Genomic DNA, 25,451 nt, shown 5'->3' with positions numbered 1-25,451 from the left:
AGTTTAGTCCTTTCGGATCGAGACGATCCGGATCGTTCCGAGGGCGATTAAGAGCGATTAAAGGGTGTACTGCTATTCGAAGGGTGTTCATATCTCGAATAGATTTTGAATTGAATTGTAAAAATTGAATACAAGACAAAAACTTCTCTATGCGAATGTCAGACAAATTCTATTCTAATTTTAACCAAGAATATAAGTAAACGAACCGCACAACTAACTTTTTATCTGATAAAAACAATTTCTCGATTTTGCCATGCTTGTTTTGTCGTCATGCATTTTATGCTTCCACATCACTAGAAAAACAAAAAACATCTAACAATAGCGTTAATATTAAATATACAAGTTTGATTTGACACATCGTGACACAGATTTGTATAATTAAAATAGACCAGGTTAAGATAATCTCAGGCAGAGATAATTTTTTAATTCAATAATAATATAATTTATTTAACGCTCTTCTCACGAAATGCTAAATGGTTGATACCAATGGTAACAATAATATTCAAATATACGTATATTGAAATTACTGTTTATCATTATTTTAAAAAACAAATCTAGCAGAAACAACGAAAATAATAACGGTGCATGATGTTAAAAGAAAAAACATCTCTATAAAATCATCCGTTAATCAATCAAGTCGCTTATTTCGATATAACGCTGCGGTTAACATTTTAATTTAATGATCGTATCAGAATCGTTAAATCGCATTAATTTGCATCCGTATTACATTTCACATTCGTATCGCATTTAACATTACGATTTACACAATTTTCGAAATAAACGGCTCGGATACGCTGGCGCTTCGACTTCGATACTGTTCAGTCAAAAGGGCATTCGAGAAAGACGAGAATAGAGTTTACAACGTCTCGCCATTGCTTCTCGGGAACATTAACGAGTCTGAAAACCATTTAAGTTGGTCCTCTCAATGCAAATAACGTGGCAGATCAGACATCCTTTTGTGCCTCCTATGCATTTCGCGTGTATATCCTCGCTCGAGCCGAAGCTACCGAGACGCCGTATTCTCATTTACAGATAAGGACAAAATTGTTTTGGATTTCGTCGCAAAACTATCGAAGATCGTTCGAGTGAACCGGTCCGAGAGAACACAGGCAGCCACCGGCGCGCTTTGGTGAACCGATCGCCCAAACGTATTCGACGGCCAACATTTGCGGCGACGTTTTTTTAATTCACTTTTGAAAGATTATTATTTCTACTAAATATAACAGATAAATTTTAGCGACGGCAAACAAACGCATACGAAAAATATATGTGTTTACTCGCGTTTTTAACATCCTCATTCAAGAAGATAAAGTTCTTACTATTAGCCACTTTCCGCTGCCAGCAGCGAAGTGTGCAGCTTGTTCTTGCTCGAATTATGTACGATATATTAGAGAAACACAAAGTTTTCTCAACCCTCGTAAATTCTGACATCAGCTTGAGTCGCAAGCTGCTTAGAGACTCATAGTTTTACGAAATTAAGCGCGACAGCGAAATAAGCACGAGACATTTCGCCGGAGGGACGAGGGGGTAAATCTCGCGATAAGTGAAACATGAAGATTTTAATTGCACGGAATTGATCGGAAGAAAATCCGACTAACCACGACGATTTTGCTTATGCATGCGTTTGATTTCTTTTGCAAACCCTTTCTTTCTTTTCTCTCAAAATGTCTTCTCTGTTTGAATTTCATTGAATTTAAATACATTCACCCGACATAACCGGATGGTTCACGGAATGAATGCAATTTTTTTCATGCCATCTCCCATAGCCGGCCTTTTCGGACTTTTTGCGTCCGCACTTGCCCGTCGTTAGTAATATTCAATCACTGAATTAATTAGATGATGTTAATCGGTATTCTTCAATTGTACTTACCAAAATTTTTTTCTTTTTTACCTTCCACTCCCCAGAGCCATTTACGATCGTAAAACTGATTATAAATTCTTGCTACTTTATTTACATTATCGTAGCTTATAAGAGAAGTTCTTTTACTTTTCAACTTATTACTTTTCAAGACTTCCATCAAATTTTCAAAGAAAGAAATTTTTCTTAAAAATTTGATGCGAATAAGGCGCAAGATTTTCTTTACATTTATTCCTAACTATAAATTAAATAGCAAATAAAAGACATGTGTATGTGTGTGTGTGTGTGTGTGTGTGTGTGTGTGTGTGTGTGTGTGTGTGTGTGTGTGTGTGTGTGTGTGTGTGTGAGACACGATATTTTATACAATCACGATGTTAATCTTAGTCGTTTCTACTCATTAGTTTCTATTCATTGGTAATTATTGTGCAATTAATTTATGGTCGCTTTCAATTCGAAAGGAATGAGATCGGAAAACGAGAACGTGATGGAAGATAGCGAATGGAAAAAAAGGAACGGTGAGCTACCTTGATGTTGTAATGAAGCAAAGCGTGTACGATTTTGGGCCAACGTGACTGACCGCGAACGATCAAATATTAGCACGATCTACGAATACGTTGCGTGCAGATCGAGAACGCAATGAACGAGAGACGTGTGTGTTCATAAAAAATGCAGTTGCGGCTTCGCAGTTTCGACGTGCGTGCGTGTTTTGATTAAAAAAAAAAAAAAAAAAAGGTGTTAGACCCCAGAAGCTATGGGGGATCGTCACGTTTTGATTAGGAGGCGCAAAAACAGGGGTTCTTTTATGATGCCTTACATGCTGGTCAATGTATAAATTTAAGAAACGAGTTTTGCTTCTATAAAGTTATTCCTCCGCGCGAGGGAGGGAATAACTTTCGGGGGTAATAATTTCTTTTTCTTTTTTTTTTTTTTTTTTTTTGACGTGCGAAAAGTTGCCTGCCTCTATCTTTCTGCGTACTTTTACTGTCGAAATCGACGACGGTGGGTTTAATACTGCCCGTAAATCTGCCCTGAAAATGAATCCCCTGTGTTTTGATTTGCACGAGGGAAATCTCTATTAACGCTGAAATTACAACATACTCTGGTGCGAATCACTTAATTTACACGATGCTACATTGTATATTTGATTGATATTCGTTTCTGCTATTTGCGCGACGAATAAATCAACAGAAAACGTTCTTTTTTTTTTTGCAATACAATATATACGGAAATCATTGTTGATGGAAAACGTATAGTATATTGTCTTTATGCAAACTAAAACGCAGATAGCTGAAAGAGTTTTACTACATTTTTGCAAGAGTTCAGGAAAAGGTACAATAAAATCGGCACTCGAATTAATCAATACATCATACATTTTACAATCACACATATAATATAACAATATTTAATTTTGTAGTCTGTCTATAAAGGTCCATAGTAAAAAGTTAAATTCAGAAATGTAAGCAGCAATTGATTTCGATTCTTCGAAAAAATAGCTCAGCATTGTTATAAATTTTATATAAACTGATATATAAATTAACAATATTTTTAAAACAAAAAAATCATTATATTTTAAAGTATATCGGTCAATTTTCAGACAATAAAATTTTTAAGTGTTTTATTAAATAGTGAAATTAAATTTATAAAATCGAATTAATACTATCACAATATATAAATCTATTCAAATGAAATAAAAATTAAATTGAAATCTATTTTAATTTTGAATAATCGATTTTGAGCTCATTGTAAAACTTTTTCAAAGTGTGACGTGTGACGTGTGATCTAAAAGAGGCTAATCTAATATGTTTTAAGCGTGACGTTGTAAAGGTAATAATATGTTCCACTGTGATAAGCCTCATACAGAAAGATTTAATGGCAATAAGACGGATGAATTTATCGCTGTTTCAGAAAATGACTCGTCGTCGTAGGGAAATCAAGGCGGATAATCGCGGTTTACGCGCGGATCCGCTTCTTTTTACCCACTTTTCTCCCACGACGTGAGCGGGATTAGGAGATGTACTGTAACGAGTGTAGCAACATCGTCGACGAGATCGCCGACGCATAAACGAAACGCGTCGTTAACGCCGGTTATGGAACTTCTGAGTTTCTTGCCCATTATCCTGGGCCCGTACCGGGCGGTCGTTGCCGCGTTCGGAACTTCTGGCCGCTGCTTTACCGCACAATCGTAAATGTATTAATAAATAATAACGAACTTGCCCATACGCTCGCCCAACCGTCGCGGTAGTCTCTTCCTCCCTTCGCAACCCCCGACTCTCGCAGCGATGAGACAGTCTCGTCCGCGTTTTGTCCCCTCTGGTCAGACCTCGACCGTTCTCTCTCTCTCTGTCTCTCTCTCTCTCTCTCTCTCTCTCTCTCTCTCTCTCTCTCTCTCTCTCTCTCTCTCGGCTCATTTCCCTCACGGTAATCGCGCTCAACTTTGTGTACACATTCGTGTACACTTTATGCTCCAATTTGACATCGTCGTCGTGTCGTCGATTATTACAACGCGATCAGAAACGCAAATAATACCGTACAGCTAGAACGGAGAAATCATATTGTACCTTCTTATGAAAGTCCAACTCTGTTTTCTAACTAAGGGTAAATTATTATCTGCTCGTCCGTCGTTCATTCCAAAAAATATATAAATCGAATGCCGAAACGAGTCGTTCTTTTTTTTCTTTTAATTTTAATTAAAATTTACAGCAATTTCGCTTTATTCGTGATCGGTGGCTCTGCTCGTGACGCGAATATTATCAACGCACTCAAAAATAGGCATTATTTTATTCGATTTGTAATTACTAAGAAATTAACAAATTTATACGTTATCGATAATTTTCAATTTTAAAATGTTTATTTATTATTCGGTCAAATCCTAATATACTATCTATTATAAAATCGGTATTTGTGCGTTCAAGAGACTTCTGCGAAATGTCAGAAATTTTCTTTTCTCCTAATATTTTTAACAGTTTTTTTTCTATCTAATATCTCCGTGTATCTAAACTGAATATCATATTTCGGGACGTAAACCGCTACGGTGTAATGCGGTGCAACTACGAGTTTTCAGCGAGCAACGCGGAGAGCAAGATGAAAAAAATTGGAGGGAAAAAGAACGCATCGCCCATGCGGAAAGGATAGCTAGGGGCAGCTTTTATATTGCGTGCGTTTTATAGTGGCCACGTGTACACACGTGTATATGCATCTATGTGCGCGTGTGACTTTATCGTCACCCGTATTGTATTGTTTAAAACATATAAATAGCGTTTATAGTTTCTTACTTTAAAATTTTTTTGTATGAAGCCCATGTAAGCCCTTTTGTAAGCCCATCATCCCGTGAACGCAAAAAAGCTTTGATAATTACTGAAATTTAATTATTGTTCAAAATCATAAACAAATTTGCACATTATTTGCAATAGATATCAAATTTTCAAACTTATATAAAAATTATACTATATAAAAAAAATTATACTATATAAAAATTTCCAGCCATCTAAAAAAAATATTCGTACTCTATTTCTTAATTATACGTAATGTGTAAGGGTCTTTTAAAAATATAGACGTCTTTTAAAAATATAGAATATATAATATATAAACGTCCTGCCTATTACGAGTAAATGCATATTTGTACATCAGATATTTAAAGCTTGATGACATATTGTGCACACGTAAAACGTAATACGCACTCAAAGTAGAGGAAATGCCGGATTTATGAGAATACAAGCCGGGCAATTGTTTCATTTGGAGAATGATATTTGAACGCTACTGTATTATCCACTACGTGCAAAAGACTTTTCGTGTTATTTCCTCTTCTTTTTCCCCCCTCGCTTTCCGCAATGTAGTCCCGCGCTTTTCTCGTGTGAACGAAAACATTGTGAGATTTATCCTAAAAATACATCGTGTACCCGACATCATGCAATTAAACGCCAACGCTATGGCGCGAAAGAGACTAGTGGGGAACGAGGAAGGAAGAAAGCGCGAGGGAGGTCTACCTGGGTGGAACAGGGAAAGAAAAAAGTAAAGGTGACACGCTGTAAAAGCAAACAGAAAGGGAAAGAAGGAGAGAGGTGGAAATGCCGGAAAAAATTGTGTAATCGCTTAAAACAATGCTATTCACTTGATTCGTGAACTTGAGCGGTAATGGGCTCTTACTGACACAGATCCGCACTGATTGCGAATAGAATGAACAATTTCTTAGTCGTGTATAAGAGAGGATACTTTTAACGCGTATCTTTTCTCCATTATAAGATATCGCTGATCGATCTTGCCCTTTTGCAAGAAGATTACGTCTCATTCATGGAAATTATTAGCTATTACCAGCAGACAAGAAAAATTACGGACTTGAAAGATTAAAATACGAGTGTTTTAATACTTAACGCATTAAGCTCGGCAATGGCGGCACGTCGCCAGGTGTGGAGACATTTGCATTACACCGATGTTACACGAAATGGACCGTTGAAAGTAGCGAGAAAAAGTTTAAACTCGTAATTCGTCCCTCGTAGAGTTCCCTCGTGAAAAAAAAAAAAAAAAAGAGAATTCTTTTTTACTTCAGTGTCGCGATACGATCACCGTTGCCGAGCTTAAGACGGTTAGTTTAATGGAAAGGATTTCTGAAAGAGATTCGTATTATTTACCTCGGTTGTGTGGTCGATACGGGGCTCTATGCCTCTGCGCGAGGTTCGGTCGTGTTAGAGCCAGCAGGAGCAAAAGGATCGGCAGGAGTGGTCTCGTCGCCGGTGGTCCCATTTCACTTGTCGATCGTTTACGAGCGATTCATTTGCCGCGAACACGATTTCGCGCGCGCTGCCTCTCGTGCAGAAACGAAACTCGAATGGCTTCCGGTTTCGCCTCGGGAGCGCGTCCGTCTCTCCTGGACGCCACGGAGGAGAGCGACGTTGTGTACTCTCGGGAACTAAATATGATTGCAAAAGTTAATTGACTTGTACGTGCCCGATCACGGCGGAAAGCACCTTCCCCCGACGTTTCCGCGGGGAACTTTGCCTCGCTACCGTATACCGACGATGGCACCGAATACGGCAGGGAAACGACGGACGGGAACCGCAAAGTCTCGTCTCGTCTCGTCTCGTCTCCGAACGGAATGTTGGAGGCACGCGACGAAGATAGATTGTAAAAAAGTTGAGAAAAGTTTTTCTGCCGGTGTCACGATTCTCCGCAACACGAATCTCTCCGCGGAAGAGCCGTATTTTTTATCTCGGGCTTAACTTCCGATTCATTATTTACGTTCGTTTTGAGCGAGTTTAATTTATCGTCGACGAAAAACCCCCCCCGCGAGTTCGATTGAAATGTTCAAAATTATAACCCCGAGAACTTTTGGAAAATCCCGCATAGTCAATGATTGTCATTATCCGCGATGAAGAAGGTTGAAGAAAGCGAAGGAGGAAGACGCGAAGTGTTCTTTAACGCGCGCGCGCGCAATTACACTTTTTTCTCATTCCGTCGAGTCCGAATCGTACGATCTCGTCTCGCGATTTACGTAGTATCTCACACGGATGTTTTTCTTACTCCATCTACCTCTTTTCTATCCTTTTCGCGCGGCGACTCACAATTCAGTATTTGTTCGCGCGGATTAAGCCGGATTGCACGGCGCGGTTGCGGTAAAAGCCGAGGAAATTGTGCGTCCCGGTAAACAGACAATGGCCGTACGCCACCACGACGTGCTGTGTTTTTCAATTATTTTTAATTATTTTCTGAATGACGGCCCGCCGCCGTTGAGTTTGATGCACGCCAGCTACGGTCTTCAATCTCGCTTCCCGTTGCATTGTCGGCGCTGTCGCGGTCTCTCTATTGTGTCACTCGTTTTCCTTCCACTTTCCATCCTTCCCTATTTTACAATATCGTTAATATTTCTCACGTTATCCATGATCGATTCTTATAGATTCTCAATTGCAATTAACCGCCAATCGTATCGTGTTATCGGGAATGAAAATGTTTTCACGTTTCTCTCTTCTCCTCCGCTAAATATCTTTATCTTATTATTAAAAAAAAATATATATATATATATATATATATCCAATATCTCGCTATTTTCGAGAATACTTAAATTTCAACTTTGAATATATTTCATTTTTTAATATTTAATACGATAGAAAAGAACAGCGCAGTTTTAATAAGCTCTTAGTAAAAGATAATAGTTTTTTTTACACGCTAGGTCTTATTATACGATTTAAATTGTTCGTTAAAATTTGCCATTATCTTGATTATAATGCGAGAGAAGGCGGACCGGTACTTTTCGCGATCGCGCTTTCGTATTGGCGGCGAAGTACCGTGCGTAAAAGCACGTCGCGAAGATGCATGCTAGACTTTCGTTACGTGCCTTGGAAGGGATTTACTCGGGGAAACTCATGTTCGCTCTTACTTGAGTCGCAAATGAGATTTTTTCGGACTCCGTGCCCTGCATTACTCCGCAATTTAATTTCGGATGTAAAGAAACCTCGATGGATTAGAAACTGGATGACAACGTTTTCCACGAAGCTCGTAACCCCGCACTTTACGACGCGCGTCAATCCCGGCCCCGGATTTATACGCCGAGATCGTAAAGGGAAATTATACAAGCTGTTAGAAATTACGCGAATTCGCCTATCTAAAGACTAAAGAAGAGGACGAATATATCTGACAGACAGCGGCTTAACTTCAACCTTTACAAATCGCCCGACCGTACACGGTAGATACATTATGCACGAGCCTCGCGCTCGTTTGGGAAAGGTACTTTCCTGGCTTCCCGTCGAAACGCACTTTGCACCTCGAGCAAAACAAGTTACGGGGTCCAGCTCGGGGGAAACGTAACCGTGATCACGAAAGTCTTTCGGGCGCGACGATCGAAATTTGCGGGCGTCGAAAATAACCGGGGCGCCGGCGAATCGACCCGGCTAGGGGGACATTATTAGACGGCACGACTTCTTCGCTAATTAAAAATGTTACTTTGTTGCCATCGACCCGAGGAGAAGGAACTACCTACGACTTCTCGACGGCGGTCTCCGGAAACGGATGATCAAGCTCTTTCTCTCTCTCTCTCTCTCTCTCTCTCTTTCGATCACTATGGTCAAGACGGAATGAAGACGTCGCGCTGACCGAATCTGGCGAACTGACATGCCTTTAGTCGTCATAGACCGAAGGAAGAACCATCCGAGTATAGGACACCCCACCGCCACTGTCAACGGCAGAAGCGTGGGAGGCACTAAGCTATTTTGTATTTTTTTTTCTCTCTTCGAACGCGCGCCTCCCCCTTTCCCCCTTTCTCCTTCTACGGTGCATCAGCGTGCGACAACGCCGAGTTCACCGGCGATGGCTTTTGCTCTCGCACTTCATTGTTTTCTTCCTCCTCCTTATGTAAACCATATATAAAAAGATGCAACCCTTTGGAACGGATTTACGATTAAATGTGTGCCGTTCGATAAAGACTGCGAAAGAGAGAAAGAGAGAAAGCGCGCAGGTCACTGTGATTTTGAAGGAATACGCGCGAGAGGCCTATCGATGCTCGTTTGAGCAAAGAAAAGGTGAAAGAAGCAAAAAGTGAAAAGGCTAAATATATTCGTTTCTTTCGACTCTCTTCTTCGACGCAGATAATTTTGGACGAAGGATTAGCCGACTTTCCGACACGCAAGCGACACGCTTCACAAATGCGGGCTGCACTTTTCCACCCTTCGTAAAGCACGAGCATCGAAGAGATGTTTAAATATATATGAAACGATGAAATAGACGTCATAAATTCAGGAACATGCCTATGCATCGAAGGGTTCCGTACGAAAACTATCGCTCGGAAACTTTTCGGAATAAGAAATACAATAAAATATAGAAATAATTTATCAAATCTTTAAATTGCAATTTAACGATATTGTTTCGTATTTATTTGTACAATTAATAATTCTCACTTTTACGTAATAAAATTTTCTAAAATGAAAAATTATTTTATTAAAAAAAAAATAAATATAATAAATAAAATAAAATAAATATAATATATAAATATAAATAAATAATATTAAATTAAGGAAATCGTTTATATGTTCACTCAAGGTGCCGTTGTTAAAAGTTCAACGTATAGATGTTATCTTGATCTTGTGATTTTAATTTCATCGTCTTTTATAACTAGAATGTTATTATCAGAATACATTTTTTATCTTAAGTTAGCGAAAAAAAATTCGATAGTACCAAGAACGGAAGTAGAGATGTAGATTAAGCCGAATGAATTTTGTAACGCGACACCGCGTTTATGAATAGACCGATAGAAGCTAAGGATCGAAGTCGAAGGGATCGAGTGTAGTCAGCCAAAACAAATAAAGGAGCTAATTCGAAACGGATAAGAAAATATTGTTAACTCGGGATGAATGACGACAAGTATATTTAAAATATCTACGGTGACACCTGAATTAGCTGTTCCCGGGATATACACGGCTTACGCCGAGTTACAAATTACGAAAGGCGAACAATACACATAGAGAATCGAATATCCTACATATAATTTTCTTCGGACCTTTGAACGTGACTGACAGACGCATAGAACGACAGATCGAGCTCTCACCCTTGTGCCAAACTCACACGATTATCGCAATTACATATCGCACCGACGAACAACTGCTTTATCAGCTTAATAATCAGCGTAAATCCCATCCTATCCGAACAACCCGCAGTTTAATTCAATTCAGCGGCGCATTCGAGCGCAGGAAGCGCACCACACGGGACAACGGGATCGCGACTTTTGGCGAAAAACGCGTGGAGGGGGGGGGGGGGGGAATTTTGCTCGAGGTGGGTGTCAGATGGGTGTATCTGTCAATTTCGGACTCATACCACCGGCTCCGGTAAATTCAACTCGCGAACTCTCTCGGCTATTTCTTTTCCCTTATTTTCTTCTCTCGCGGTCTCCCCTTTCGCGAAATTCTCCCGCTCGAAGTGCGGCGCCGCCGGAAAATGATCGACGCGGCGGAATTGCGATCCTCCGCGATACTGTCGCAAGCGCGCACCGGACCGGACTAGGAGCGCGGCGGACTAGGAGCGCGGCCGACCCGTCGTGTTCCGAGCGAGTAACTGTCGGCCGAGAGAAGCGTGGGAGGTCTTGCAGGTACCGCGGCTCCGTGGCGTAATGGCAATCACGCGGGCGGCCGACACGGCCTCATGCCGACCCTTTGGCGCGCTCCGATCTCTCGGCAGTTTCCGCCGCTCGCTCGGCGCCGCTCGACGTCGCCCATCCTGTGCGGAGAGTCGGCGCCGAGCCGTCCGCGAGATGAACCCGCAGATGAACTTCTCTCCGATCTCGCTTAACCCTCTCCCCCTTTTATTCTCATCAGTTGTTCGAGTTTACGCAGCTCCTAAAGTCGACGATGTCAAATTACGCGTCAGAGGGCGATAAGTCGCCCGTCATTCGAGAAACTGGATATTTACGACAAATAAATCATTAAGTATGTCCAAAAGAATTGAAATCGAAAGGAGATAAAAATTGCGTGGTGTTGTCTTTTTTTTTTTTTTTTTTTTTTTTACGTGGACCGATAGTCTAGAGACGTTTATTCGTTTATACGTTTGGGCAGCAAGGATATCGTTGGCGATTGGTTTTTACAATTTACATGACAAAATAAATATTGGCGTATCGTGAACATGCTTCACGTTTTGTTCAAAAAATATTTGAAAATCGTTTCGTTGATCGAACTAAAAATGCAGCCACAAAATATGAACCATTTAATATCGAAGACGAAGATGTGTCACGCTTCAATTATCAGTATATTTATATTGGTAAATTAATTAGACGCGTGTCTCACGTCATCCGTTATCGATAACTAGATTCGCAATATATTAACCGTCGGATTTCTACGTAGCTTGCAAAAGTACAATGATGCATACCGAGATGAAGATCGGCGAAATGTGGCGCGCGGGGTTGACAAGTCGGCCAACACGTTCGGTTCGCGGCGAATTATAAAACTTTAAATAAAATAACTTTAGAATCACACGGGTCTGTGCGCGTCCGGACGGTCGACGTGTCGACGTGCGCAACGACGGTGACGACGGCGACGACGTCGACGACGGGGAGAATGCGAGGGTGGAGGGAGGAGGGAGACGGCGGCGAGGGCGAAATGTGCTCGCGACACGATGTAGACACGTCGCGGAAGAAAGGGACGGCGCATGTTTATTCAAACCTATCTTATATCGCATTTTCATATTAATGGACTTTTTCAACTTGGCGGAAGGAGGAGGAGGAGGAGGAGGAGGAGGAGGAGGGCGAGGTTGGGTCCCGGTCCCGAGGAAGAGCGTGTTCTACGTTCCTGTTCCTTGGCTTTGGCCGGAGGATGTAGAGCCTTGGCACGATCCCCCCGGCACCCCGTGCATGACGAACCACGGATTATCAAACTCGCGTTAGCATAACAGTTAGAATCTCTCGACTCTTGAGAGATGGGATAAGGCAGGCGGAACGAGCAGCGCGGAATCGAAAAGTGCTCTCGATTTTCCGACTTGCCGTCTTGGATTCTTCAGTCCTAAGATAAACGATCGACCGCCGACGACAGCCTGATTTATATATCTATTTTCCGTAATCGGGACAATAAACCGAGCCATCTAGTACGAAAATTGTAAAGATGGGGTTGAAGAAGATGCGGGTGCAAAGGTTGATGCAACCACCCACTTAGTCGACAAGATTTTAAAAATGACTCATTTTGTGAATGAATCACGATCTTCATTCATCTTTTGTTTTATTTGGCAGTCGAAATAAATGTGAAAAAACAACGGATAATTTGATATAGTTAGTTAGATTATTGAAATTGAAGAGAATTGAATAAAAAGTCGATTTTAATTACAGGAAAAAATCAATTTTGTAGAAGTATCTGTATCTCACCAGTTATAGATCTGAAAATAAGTTTATTAAATCATTAAAACATTTATACAAAATGTTTCAATTGATTGACAGAATGACAAAAGTTTTGTTACATACATCATGCTTAAACATTCTATTTATATTAATAATTTTGATGGCACAATATATTGTTTTAATGTATAATGTACATCTTGATTAAATTTTTAGATACTTCAGTAAAATTATTTTATCCATATAAAAGAGAATATATTACTGAAATGGATAATACCTTAGATTTCTTTTATAAAAATCCAATAATTTATCTTATTAAATATAATGTTAAAAATCAGTTTAGACTCGAAAAATAAAAATTAAATTGTGCATGACGTCATGCACAATTTAATTTTTATTTACACTTTTTTTCACAATTCAAAAATGTTTAATTTTGCGGTCATGTCGCTGTTAAATATATTTTCGACTATCGCAACATATTTCACATTTGATAAATAGACTACAGTTAAATATTACAAATTACTTTTTTATTTCATTTCCTCTTTAAATATGTCATTTTAACAATGATCATATGATATCACTGTGCAAGTTATTTCAGCATGCAACATATTTCTTTATTATCATAATATACAACGCTAGAAATAATTTCTATGGCACGAAACACTATCACGTTTCCCTCCTCTTTGAGGATCAAAATCTATTTTGGAGAAATTTTTGGCGTTTAAAAACATTTGGATGTTTTCGGAAGACGTCCCATTTGTCACCCTATAATTTTTTCGCGATCGCTTCCGGTATGCCGGGGGTCGCATCTTCCTTTAAGGCGAAATGAATTTCTCGTTATGCGACCGGGTAGTTCGCGAGAGTTCGAATCGTTCGGCCGCCTCTAGCAGCCGCCACCGGGGGAGGGTGCATTCTGCATCCCCACCCCCACGTACGAAAATTACTTTCGGGTTCGGGCGGGTTCTATGCAGGTCGCGCGGGCAGAATTTTCGTTCTACTCAGGGACGATTAAACAAATCCAGAGCGCCAACGCCGCCTGCTCGCGTCGTAATTCTCTCGACCGCGTACGTATTGTCGTAAATTACAAAAAAGGGGGTCTGAATTGCAACGAGCAACGGCGCGTGCACGCGAACGCCGCGAAATAACCGCGGCTGTGTTCGCGCGTCCGTGTGCGACGCACACATACACGTACACGTACACGTACACGTGGCTACGATGCATTGGGATAATACTGTCCAAGAGTCAGCGCTCTCTGAGCCGCGACGAAATCTGGGTTTTGACAATTCAAAAGAGCGAGCGAGAGAGCGAGTAATCCTTAACGTCCTCAAATCGCATTTAAACTGGCGCGCATCTTTTATTCATCGAATGGAATTAAAGAAAATCGATCGCCAAAACGGCAAAACGGGTAAAAACCGCGCGTAAAATATTATCGTTATTCACGCGTATCAATTTAAATTTAAATTTTTTACGAAGAAAAACTTTTTTTTTTTTTTTTAAATAATTTCAATGTGCGAGTAAACTGACTTGATTATTCAACTGCAATTTTATATATTAAAGCTAAGTAAAATTAATGGAGTTAGACCAGTGTCTACAATGAGCATAGAGTTAGAAACATTTTCCATCTTTTTATTATTTCGTTTACTTATTATTATTTAGCATTATTTAGTTTCGTTACTTTTTTTATAAATTACAGGTCCAAATTATCTTTAATAACGATTTTTAAATGTGACGTGAGGTAAAGAAGAGTGAAAAGGATGGCGGAAGGAAAGGGAAGAGCCCACAACTTTTACTTTACAACTTTTTTTTACGCGATGCTTCGATAGCCCTTATCTACGATGGCGATTGCAATATCAAAGGGTATTGGCAAAGGTAAGGTTCGATTAATACGGGGAACAGAATGTCCGGTGTGGGCGAACCTTCGAGGAATATTGTTGCAGCGTACTGTACCTTGCACGTACATATACACCGACTGTTTGTCGTTGGTGCTGTTCGTTTGTTACGAGTGGACCTTAAGTGTACGAGGTGCCACGGTAACGCCTACCAATCTGCTGTTTGTCCTCCAACCACCCGCTGCTCTCGCTGCCGCCCCTCGGCGCGCTTAATTCTCGCGCGCGCGAAATGAAGCTTAAAGCCGAAAATGAATTCTAAAAAGCGAGCGAGCCGCCGCCGTTGATAAAAGCAAACCCTGCTTTCATGTTCAAACGACACCGTGACGACTCTGCTCGTTCTCGCATTCGCGAGAAAAGCTCCTTTAATTATAATCAACGAACGACCGAGTGGAGGCGTAACGTATTCAGACGAATATATAAGGACGTAACACGGCAAGATATTATTAGTTTCTAAAATCGATAGGTATATGTATTTTAGATTAAAACTTCTCTAACAGTTTCAATTTTGGTTTATAAAATATAGACTAGCATCTGCATATGGCGTTATCGCGCAACGTTTATTAATAGCTTAAGAATAAATCTCTTTTTTTAAGTTTAAATTTGCGTTAAATTTTCAGAAGGCGTAAAAGCTTTTATATTCAGCCGAAGATGTGCGCATGTTACTATCAGGTATATTTAAAATTTATACGTGTTCCATGAGAGAAGTACTAAATTTTACGATACCTTTTGCATACATTAGAACCATCTGTCACGACCGGGAGCGACGTTCGCACGCGGCCGTAATGGAAATTGATAAGTTAGGAAATGTGTATCTGTCTTTCCGTCTGTATGTCCAGATCTTCAAGTAGTTTGATTCCAAATATGTCGGGCTTGCAAAGCACGTGGGCGGAGCTGACATAATTAATGCCTCTACCATTCATACTCGCCATATGGGAAAAATAAGTAAAAATTAGATTACCTCGCGACTCCAATACAGATACGGAAATAACGACATGTTTTCTTCATTAATTGTTTGCACGCATCATAAAGGAATTTATCGATTGAAATTGTAAGATCGCCTTCAGACTTGAGATTTTCGGTGAATAAATATTTTATGCTCGACAATTGAAAATAGTTACGGTAAATGTTGCCGTTTAAAGGCTCCAACTATTCTGGATCACAAATAGCCGTCTCCTGCAGTGACCGAAACTTCGGAAAATGTTACGACTACTGAATATTCAGCCTTTCAAGCACATTTCAGAACCACGTGATCTTTCGCGAAAGATTAGTTTGCAGAAAATTTTCAGAAATTTTTCAAGCGAGAGATGTAAATGTTTCGGAACACGCTTTTTTCTGAAAACGACACAAACGTTAATCCTTTTATTAGGTTGTCATACGAATATACTTGTCACGATCAGTTCCGCATATAAATGATATGAAAAAACTTCGGTGAAGCAAACAAATTATTCATGTACTTGAAAAACAGTAAAAAAATACGCGTAAAATTATGGATTTATCTGACGCTAGACTTGGTTACTTTCTCCCTCATTTTCTTTATCTATAATTCATACGAGACGATTTTTATTCAGATATTTATGTTTATGTACTTTTATTTAAACATTATTTGTTTCATATATTTACTGTTTCATATATTATTGTTTCATATATTCATATATTATTCATATTTTTATTGAGATCTATTTCTTGAGATCATTATTTATTTAAGATGTAAAAGCGAAATATTATTAAAAATTTATGTAAGTATACGAACAATTATCGTTCTGATAAAACTTTATCATCTTTGACACACCTCATTCTTATCTCATGTGAGTAAAAAATTTTTTTCTTCTCCCCTTTTTCCTTTCTCTTTTTGTTTTCTTCTTTTTCTTTCCTTTCTTCTTCAAAAATATTTCCGAATATATTTCCAATATCGGTTACATATATTTTTTAATAAATTTACAGTAGATTCGATATGCATATGATATTGCATATGGTAATAATTAAAACTAGAACGACACGTCGAGCTATCAGAGTTAGTTTACACTCAAGACTGCCGGTGTAACTTAACCAAGGGAACGAATTAATTCATCACCCGCGTGCCAAGACACAAATTGCGAAGGTATTATTGTAAACGTGTAAAACGCGTCACCGCCACGCGTCGAGTCATTGATATTACGCGTGGAAATGACTAAACTTGGGAACAGGGACACAACTTCATACAATCGCTCATCTTCTATTCAGTTAAGTCACTCAGCACATGTTATGTCATTTATCCCTCACAAATGGAATACGTCCCGTAGGCGTAGGCGTCATCCGATCTAAAGTAGGCATGCTAAATTCATTCGTTGCCTGTATTCCATATCAACGCCGACATCACGTGAGCACACATACATAGGAAATAGGAGTGTGGAAATAATAATAATAAAAGTTCCTCCTGTGAAAGCGCAACGTTGAAATATTAACCCGTTACAGAGATCTGTTTATTTTTCCTATACCAATACGCGCCATTCAATACTTGATCACGCTAATAAGACATTCCAATCAATATGTTTGCTCCAATAATGTACGAAGCGGATCGCGACTTCGGCTCACGGCGAATATAGAAAATCAGCTGAATAATACGGACCTATCGTATAGGGATCGATGCATTTAACGATGCGCGCGAGAATGTCATAGTACGTTTTCGTCCCGTCTATAATAAAATATCTGCAAATATGTTGTGTATCCATTACGAATACATACAATAAAAATCAGATCAATTTTTTTATATTACCCATAAGCGAGAGACGGCGCGGGTTTCAAAACACATCGATATTGCATCGCGACTCATGAATATTTTAATCGAAAATAAATTAAACATTTTTCATTATAAAATCGCAAATCGCGGGAAGGGGAGAGTTCGGGAAGAAATAATAGCCCGGGCATTATTTCTTCACGGCTCAGTCGGTCCTGATCGAGACGCGAGATGCGACCAATTTCGCGCGATTTGCGATTTCGCGTTTAAGATTTGAGAACAGAGCCGTCTCTGTTGGCAGAATGAAACGTCCGGTTTGCTATTTGATGTATGTCGCCGATAAGTAATTACGGGCACGCACCGGCGCTTAACCGCGCTGAAGACGGAGGTAAAATAAAGAAGGAGCGAAGAAATAAATTGATACAACATTTTGCAGCTTTACGGCTACCGTATGCTGCATGCGAGTGGTCAATTAGAGAAGCTCCACGGCGTGTGCCGAGCTCGTTTTTCGCCGTCGTTCGAGGCCGCGCTTGTCTCGAAAGTGTAAACGAACGGATGAATGTCCCTGGATCGTAATGTTGTGACTCTACGCCGCGAAGATGCGATCGGCGCAACGGCGTGGATCCACATGGACGGTATGCAACAACGGCATGCAACAGGGACAACCTTTATACAACCGTTATCCACCTGGCACGAAGCTCCAACGTTGATACCATGCCATTGATAGGATCGAACATGCATTCGCCGCGCGCGTATTACTATTACGCGTGTTGCTTGTATAAGCTCCATCATTCGGACGGACGTCACTATGACTGATGTCCCTTTTTATTGCCGCAAAACGAAGGGGAAAAAAGGGATAAACGTTAAAAAAAACGTTTGCAAACGTTAAAATTTGCGCAAAATCAGAAGTTCTCTTTTGTCCCCTTTTGTCTTTCGATTGGGGAGATTACGTCGTTATCCTTTTCCCGGCGGTGTCTATTTAAACCGTCGTTTTAAAACTGATAAAAAAACCATTTTCAATTAGAGACTCTAGGAATACATTTCTAATACGTCGGGACGATGGAAGGCGGTTTTGACTTGGTTGCAGTTTTTGCCCGCGTGTAAAACGCGCAACTGCACTTCGTTCGTGAAAAATGCAGCGATGTAAATGTCGGACCGACTACGTATGAGGATAACGTTTTTGCGGCGCAGGAATCTATTGTTTGTCCCAGAACTATCGCGTTATAAAAAAAACGGTTAGCGCGCCAGTTGCCACAATTTCATCGCGTTAGTTAATTATCATCCGGCATTAAAGCAAACTCTGTGTTCTCCATAAAAAATTTTAATACAATTTAATTTTAAACTTTATGGACTTATGGACATTATATAAATACAGCTTCTCGCGACTTTAATATTGCGACTTTAATCATCCTTTCCTAGGATCAAAATTTTTTCTTTACGCATGTAGATAACGTTGTTAGAATATAATACTGTAATTACGTTTAATGATCTGAATGAACAAATATCATTATTTATTCTAAGTAGTTGTATCGATCAATGCCAACGCCGACAATATAATTTATCAACGTACATCTTTTACTTTTATGTATTTAGCTTCTTCAATATAAATAAAACATTAATTGTAATAAAATCTCCAATATCTCTCAGCGCGAGATATATTAACGGAACAAATAATTAACATGTTTTTTTTTAAATAATTCAAAATTCATAACTACCTAAAACAAAAGTATAATATAAAATAAATAAAATATATAAAAAATATATAAAAATAAAATATATAAAATAAAATATATAAAAAACTATACTCATACATCTGTAGACTAAAATTATTAAATAAATTAAACAGAGACTTGATGCGATTTGTAAAAATTAATCAATAATTACGTTTTTTACAGAAATGAGAAACAGAATAGAATTTATTTGCACTTCAGCCTTACAGCCGAGAAGGCGACAGAACGGAGAAATAATATAATTTGCAAGTTAAACCTCTTAAATTTATTAAGATTTATATGCACGTTGCGAAATGTCAAGTGTTCTAAATTTTTGGCTTCGCCGTTAGAAACTGGAGATACAACTCGACAAGTCGAAAACGTATGCAGAAGTGAAGTGAAGCGAAGTGATAGCGAATACTTTCAGATACGGTCGACTCGCATTAGCCGGGTGAACTTCTTTTTGCGGTCGTTCTTCGGACGGACGGGGTTAGCAATAAATTTTCGCAGGCCGGACACGTTCGCGGTTGCGCTCGTGTGTTTGCGCTAGCCGGTGGAGGCGTTAAGATGTAATGACATGCAAAAGAGAGAGTCTCGCGTAAACCCTAATGGTCGTACGACACACGCCAGTGTCGGCTTATAATCGGACAAGCATCAAACGTCCGAAGGCACAGCCTGCCATTACGAACTATTACCGTCGTCTTTTATCGCGCTGCGCTAACTTAAGCTTAAGCCTCGTTTCATATTTATATCTACGTCACGCATAAGACTGGATAGACTTCACTTTTTTTTTTTTTTTTTTATAAATCATAATATCGCGATATGTATATGGAAAGAAGATACTTACTTTGTTAATTTCTCGATTAAACTCGTGACCGCGACACTGGTACGACCGGTTACAAATTCTGCACTTAAGATATTTACTCTCGATATTTACGACAGAAATATCGTCCGAATATTAACATCTATAAGTGCAATAACAGTATTTGGTCTCGTTTGACGTGGCTACAAAGGAGAGCAGGGAGTCTCCATCGCGAGGCACGAGAAGGCCTCTTCTGAAACTACCGACTTCCATCGCTATACTTCCGATAACGAATGCATCGCGCTATGTTGTAAAAGCAATGTCGTGAATGTCTTTGCCAAGAAATATCGCGAACGGTATCGAGTCTATAGCATGCGCACAGTAATTCAGATTAATACAAAAATATTTCGACAGCGTAGAAAAATATTTTAAATTTTAATTTTATCTATTATTAAATAATAAATTTTAATATTATTATTATGTAAAATAATTATTAAAATAATTATTAGTAAAATAATTATTAATCATTATAACTATTTAAAGTTATTATTATGTCTGTTAGATACAAGACATTTGAAATGTATTTGACATTGTCACTTTTTTCGAGATAAATTTGTTATAAATTTATCAAAATCTTTAAGAATAATACTAATTTATGTTAATGATGATGTGTGCAACAAAAAAGATTATTTATGAAGCGTTAATACGCTTGTTAGAACCACTTACTAATAATTGCCATTTTGATAAAACGTGTCTGGTTTGTGATTCTTTCTATGGGAACGTTTTAAAGTAAAGAAGGTAAACCTGATCTAAACACGTTTTGTTCGGAGAAAAATAGAATACTTTTGCAATATTTACAGATATGTAAATGAGATACAATGTATGAGAGAGACACGATAGTTGCAGTTTATCAGCGAAGAGCTTATGTTGAAATTCCATCATGTTTTTTTGCGTCCGTCACTTTTCCGACGTTCGTTGTTGCTTAAGAATGTATCGTTGCAGACATTTAAGCCGGCCAGCCTATATACGCGCGCTGAAGACGCACCTGAATAATGTTTGAGGACGACAGGGGTTGACGTTTGTCGTGGCGGTGCCTAGCGTGCAAGTTCTCTCCCCTCTCTCTTTCTGTTCTACCCTCCTCCCATGACAGGGTGCTCGTCTACCATCTGCCCTCTATGCCCTATCGTTGCCGCTAGTCATCTCATCCCTCTCCCCCGACTCAACGGGATTCATAATTGTCCGAGGGGGCATATCGCTGGCGCGAGGGAGAGCACCGGGGACACGAAACTAGTTATGCGCAATCCTACTCGAGAGAGAGAGAGGGGTGGAAGCGGAGGGGTGAATCAAGTGAGGAAAGAAAAAAGAGAAACGAAGAAAGAGAAAAAGAGAGAGAAAGACAGAGAGAAGGGGGAGGAAGAGGCAGAAAGAAAGCTACGATCCTTCCCTCCCCCCTCCGTGCCTCACGGCTGAATACTTGAATATTGATTAAGCATGCACATCGCGATTACCGGGAGCAAGTAAAAGCGCTCTTCTTGCCGGGCTCGCGACCTGCGTGTCTGCGGATATTTATGTGAAGCGGTGCTTCGACGATATGTCCCCCCCCCCTTCTCCCCCACCCCCCCGTGTCCCGTGCCAGTCCCTCGTCCTACCCGCGCGCGAGCCCCCCCCCCCCCCCGCGCCTCGTCGTCTCGGAGGGATAGAAAAGGCCTGCCGGAAGACCGCTTGGGAGATATCCGCTAACCATGAGACGTTTAAATGATGAGAGCGCGGATGTACGCGGAGAGCGTGCACGGTGGCTTGATTTACGATCGGCCTTCGCAGGATTATATCCTTCGATCGCGCGAGCCAGCACCGCGCGCCGCGAGCGCGCGCTGCCCCAGTTCGCCGCCGGTTCGGACGATTAACGGAAATAGCGGGAAGCCGTTCCTCAATTTGTTCCTGCTCTTTTTCTCCTCTCCGTGCGGGGCGCGCGAGCTACGAGGACGGAAGTAACGGCGCGAACACGCGCGTGCGCGCGCGCGCGGATGCGTATACAATACGGGTTTTAACCGATTTCACCGATTATTCCGTCATGCCCGCGATGCCCGCGATGCCCGCGATGCGGAAATCGCAGGATCGCAATGATCGGGTGCACGCACGATGCTTCTTCGATTTAGATTAGCCGAGAGCAAGATCTTCCCGATCAAGCGACTCCGGCTCCGACAGAGACGGAATTATTCGTTGGCAGGCATCTACCTGTCGGAGAACAGTGCTCCGAGTGCTCTCGTGATTGTGAATTGTTCATTTTGAATAGGGGATAATTGTGAAATCTCGATAATGACGAAAAATACAAGTTTCGATATAGAATGCTATGTTTTGTCGTACGCGCCAAATGTGTGCCGTCGATTCGTTATGCACATTGTATAAATCTCGGGAATCATTAGCTGGAATTTTTTGCCGTTACGCGAAATATCATTATAAATAGATCGTGATTGTATTTCGGGATATTCAAATTAAAATTAAATTATATTTTAAATAAACTAATTAAATTATTTTGACATACCTATTTGGTTATCTATAATAAAAGATTTTGTACTCACAAAGGATCTGATATAACTGTCCGGAATCAATTTGATTTTTCCGAAAATATATTCTTAAACACAAAGATCTAAGAAAGACATGTATTTTTTTAAACAACCCTTCAAGTCAAGTACTTGATCCCAATTAATTATTAGGTGAGATATATAGAAAGAAGTGAGATATATAGAAAGAAGTTTTAGAGAAAACTTTTATGATTTTTTATGTATTTTATAACTGTTTGTTTAAATTTTTCAAATATTTTTCAAAACCCGCATTCTCCATATTATTATTTTAAAATTTTTCAACTTATCTCTCCCCACTAAACCAGGAATGTAACTGCTATGTAACATAGATGTAAGTGTACATGTTTTTAAATGGGTCTATATCTCTAAAATTTTGTAAAATAATTTTATTATATACAGTTGAATTTGGCAAAATTCTGTTTAATTTTTGTTTTTCAAAGAAATTTAAATTTCATAAAAATAATAATGGAGGATGAGATATTTTAAAAAACATTAAATTTTTAAAAAACGATCTAAAATACACAGTTATAAAGTAAATAAAAAAAACGTTTGTCTACAATATTTTTCTATATATCTCATCGCGCGTTTCGTTTTAGCTTTGAAAGCTCGTTTCGCCTCTTAAATCTCAAATTGGACAGAAACAATTTGATTATGAAAAAAATTGGTGTCTCTTATTTTGCATTTATTTCAAAGAGGATCAAATCGGTTCCAGATAGTTGTGACAGATCCGTCACAATTGTCAGTCAAAGTTTTAGTTAAAAAAAAGGAAAAAAATAGTAGCGATGCTGAAACAGTAGTTACAAGTTAGTAGGCGTTAATCAAGTAACGCGAACGCATGATTGCGATCTTCTTTTCGCGTTTTCCGCGAGAAGAGGACGCAGGAATATCACGGGCCGAGCCGATACTACTGAGCTAATTTAGCCCCGAACGCGCGCGGCTGTCTAATTAAGCTGGCTTTCGCGCAACAAAGCGCCGTACGTGTGGCCGCAATCGGGCGGGCTTTACAACGCCGGCCGGTATCCGGCGCTTCCACGTTGTTGACCACGATCGTCCTCCACTCGAGCCGGAGGAAACTGCGGGGAAAAAAGACCGAGGGGCGCGCGGGGTGGTGTCGTAGAGGAGCCAGGAGAAAAAGCTCTTGAGCTTTGAATATTCAGTAGGTACGTACCGGTTCCGCGCCGGCTTCCTCCCCATCTGACCTTATTTTTCTGACGGAAAAAACTGCAGCTTCCGTCGCTGCTTAGGGATTCGCCTCGCCGTTGACGAAGGGTACACGTCGCCGGAAATTTGTACCAACGTCCACGGTTAGACGAGGGACAGACCGATTTGAATTAATGTCAGTGCGTCGAGACGAGAACGCGTCGCCGATAAACCGTCGATCCTGATAAGCGAAATTCCAACGGGATGGAAAAAGGTACCGAGGGACCGACGACGGCCGTATCGATCCCTCGGGAGTCGGTAGAACAGGTAACTGGTCTGTATCATCCACACTGAAGTCTTCCTCCAGACTGATAAACTAACGGTCGTAGGTAAAATACAGGGCGTACGGAGGATGATTGCGTGTTATCATGCGGTCGGTAAAACCGAGATTTTGCAAAATCAAGACGGACGATCAAGTTGAATATCGCAATTTTTCTATATATATATTTTTTCAGAGGCTTTAATTGACATTCTCTATAGAAGCTAGCTAAATAAAGCTAAACATACGAAGTTATGAAAACATATGAAGTATTTCATATTAAATGGGCAAAGTAAAATTAAATAGATGGCGTAGTTTTTAACGAGGTCAAAAAAAAAAGCGTTTTATGCGAATAGATTAAAATCTCTATGGTTTATTTCCAAAAGTATACGTTTAAAAGTATACGTGTCAAGTATGAAATAATACCAGATTTATTTTTGAAAATATATAATTACTATATTTATATATAATTACTATATTTATAAATATATAATTACTATATTATAAAAAAATCGACGTACTTACCTGGATATTTGCAATCATGTTCGTCGCTACCATCTTGGCAGTCTTCCACAAAGTTGCATCGCTGAGAGTCCAAAATGCATCTATTTACGTCGCATGCGAATTCGCCAGCACTGCAGCCTGCAAAATGAATTGCATTGCATTTTCGCAGTGTTTTGTGAAACTGTTTTAATTTCTTTATGATTATTTCATAGCTTTTAAACTTGAAAAACTACATATATATTCGCAAAAATATAAAATTTATCTTTAAAGATAAAAAGCGTTAGAAAAATGAACACATCTTATTCTCGTTACACATTACGTGCATTGTAATACATTACATGCATTGTGTGAACAAAAGTTTACAAATTCTAGTAACATATGTACATTTTTACAGAACACTTATAGATGATGAAACATATGATTGGAAGTTTCTAAACATGTCTTATAATGTATGCATAATAATGTACACTGCTATATTATTAATTATATATAAAAGGAGTCATATAAGAGAAGCTTATACATATATATTCATGCACATTTATACATACATTCAAAATGCAAAGAGAATTAAACACACATTTAACTGGAAGAACCGTTATTTTAACGAATATTTTAACGAATTTTTATCGAGATAAAAAATTCAAAAGTTTCTTCTAATAACTTTAAAACTTTTCCTTCATTTCTTTCTTAAATCACATATCCGTTAAAACGGCGAAAATCGCGGTTCTTCTAGATCGCGCCGACTTTCAGCGTTAATCCCCATCCTCGGCGGAGATCAACCGGCTCAACCTGTACCTGGATGCGGGCAGTCGACCTCGTCACCACCGTCATCGCAATCCGGAACGCCGTCGCACTCCTGCACCGAACAAATGAAACGACTGCCATCTTGACAGCGTACCGTGTCGTCGGCGCGACATTTATCCGAAGACGACCTCAGCGTGGATTCCTCGTCCTCCCTATCATCGAAGTCCGATATCTCCGGTTTTACCTCGGACACTTCGAATAGGTTTGTACGATGTTGCGGTGTCAGGGTGACGTGCACAAAATCTGTTGTTTCGTTAATCAACGTGGTTTCAATATCGAGATTGTGACACGTATGTCATGTCGCACGCGTGTTAGTAAAAAGCGAATTAGGCGAATAAT

At 39.7% G+C, this 25,451-nt stretch overlaps 1 protein-coding gene across 29 annotated transcripts in view; it reads right to left on the bottom strand.

Moving 5' to 3' along the window:
* The window catches only part of trol (terribly reduced optic lobes), a 159,640-nt gene that overhangs the window by 78,895 nt on the left and 55,294 nt on the right, over positions 1–25,451 (bottom strand). For 23 of the 29 annotated variants that reach the window (XM_089074592.1, XM_089074601.1, XM_089074595.1 and 20 more), the window contains exons 8-9: positions 25,104–25,355; positions 24,330–24,446 (exon numbers count right to left, since the gene is read on the bottom strand). In XM_089074592.1, the coding sequence (XP_088930718.1) occupies positions 24,330–24,446; positions 25,104–25,355 (369 nt within the window). Of the gene's footprint in view, positions 1–6,483; positions 7,682–8,225; positions 9,660–10,651; positions 11,258–24,329; positions 24,447–25,103; positions 25,356–25,451 lie in introns of those variants that run through there. The other 6 variants (XM_089074603.1, XM_089074606.1, XM_089074609.1 and 3 more) reach the window with 4 other exon arrangements.

The sequence above is a fragment of the Pogonomyrmex barbatus genome, unplaced genomic scaffold (assembly GCF_055798465.1).
Source record: "Pogonomyrmex barbatus isolate J1 unplaced genomic scaffold, ASM5579846v1 scaffold17, whole genome shotgun sequence".
Lineage (NCBI taxonomy): Eukaryota > Metazoa > Arthropoda > Insecta > Hymenoptera > Formicidae > Pogonomyrmex > Pogonomyrmex barbatus.
The sequence above is the reverse complement of the archived record's forward strand: the minus strand, read 5'-3'. Positions and strand labels throughout refer to the sequence as shown.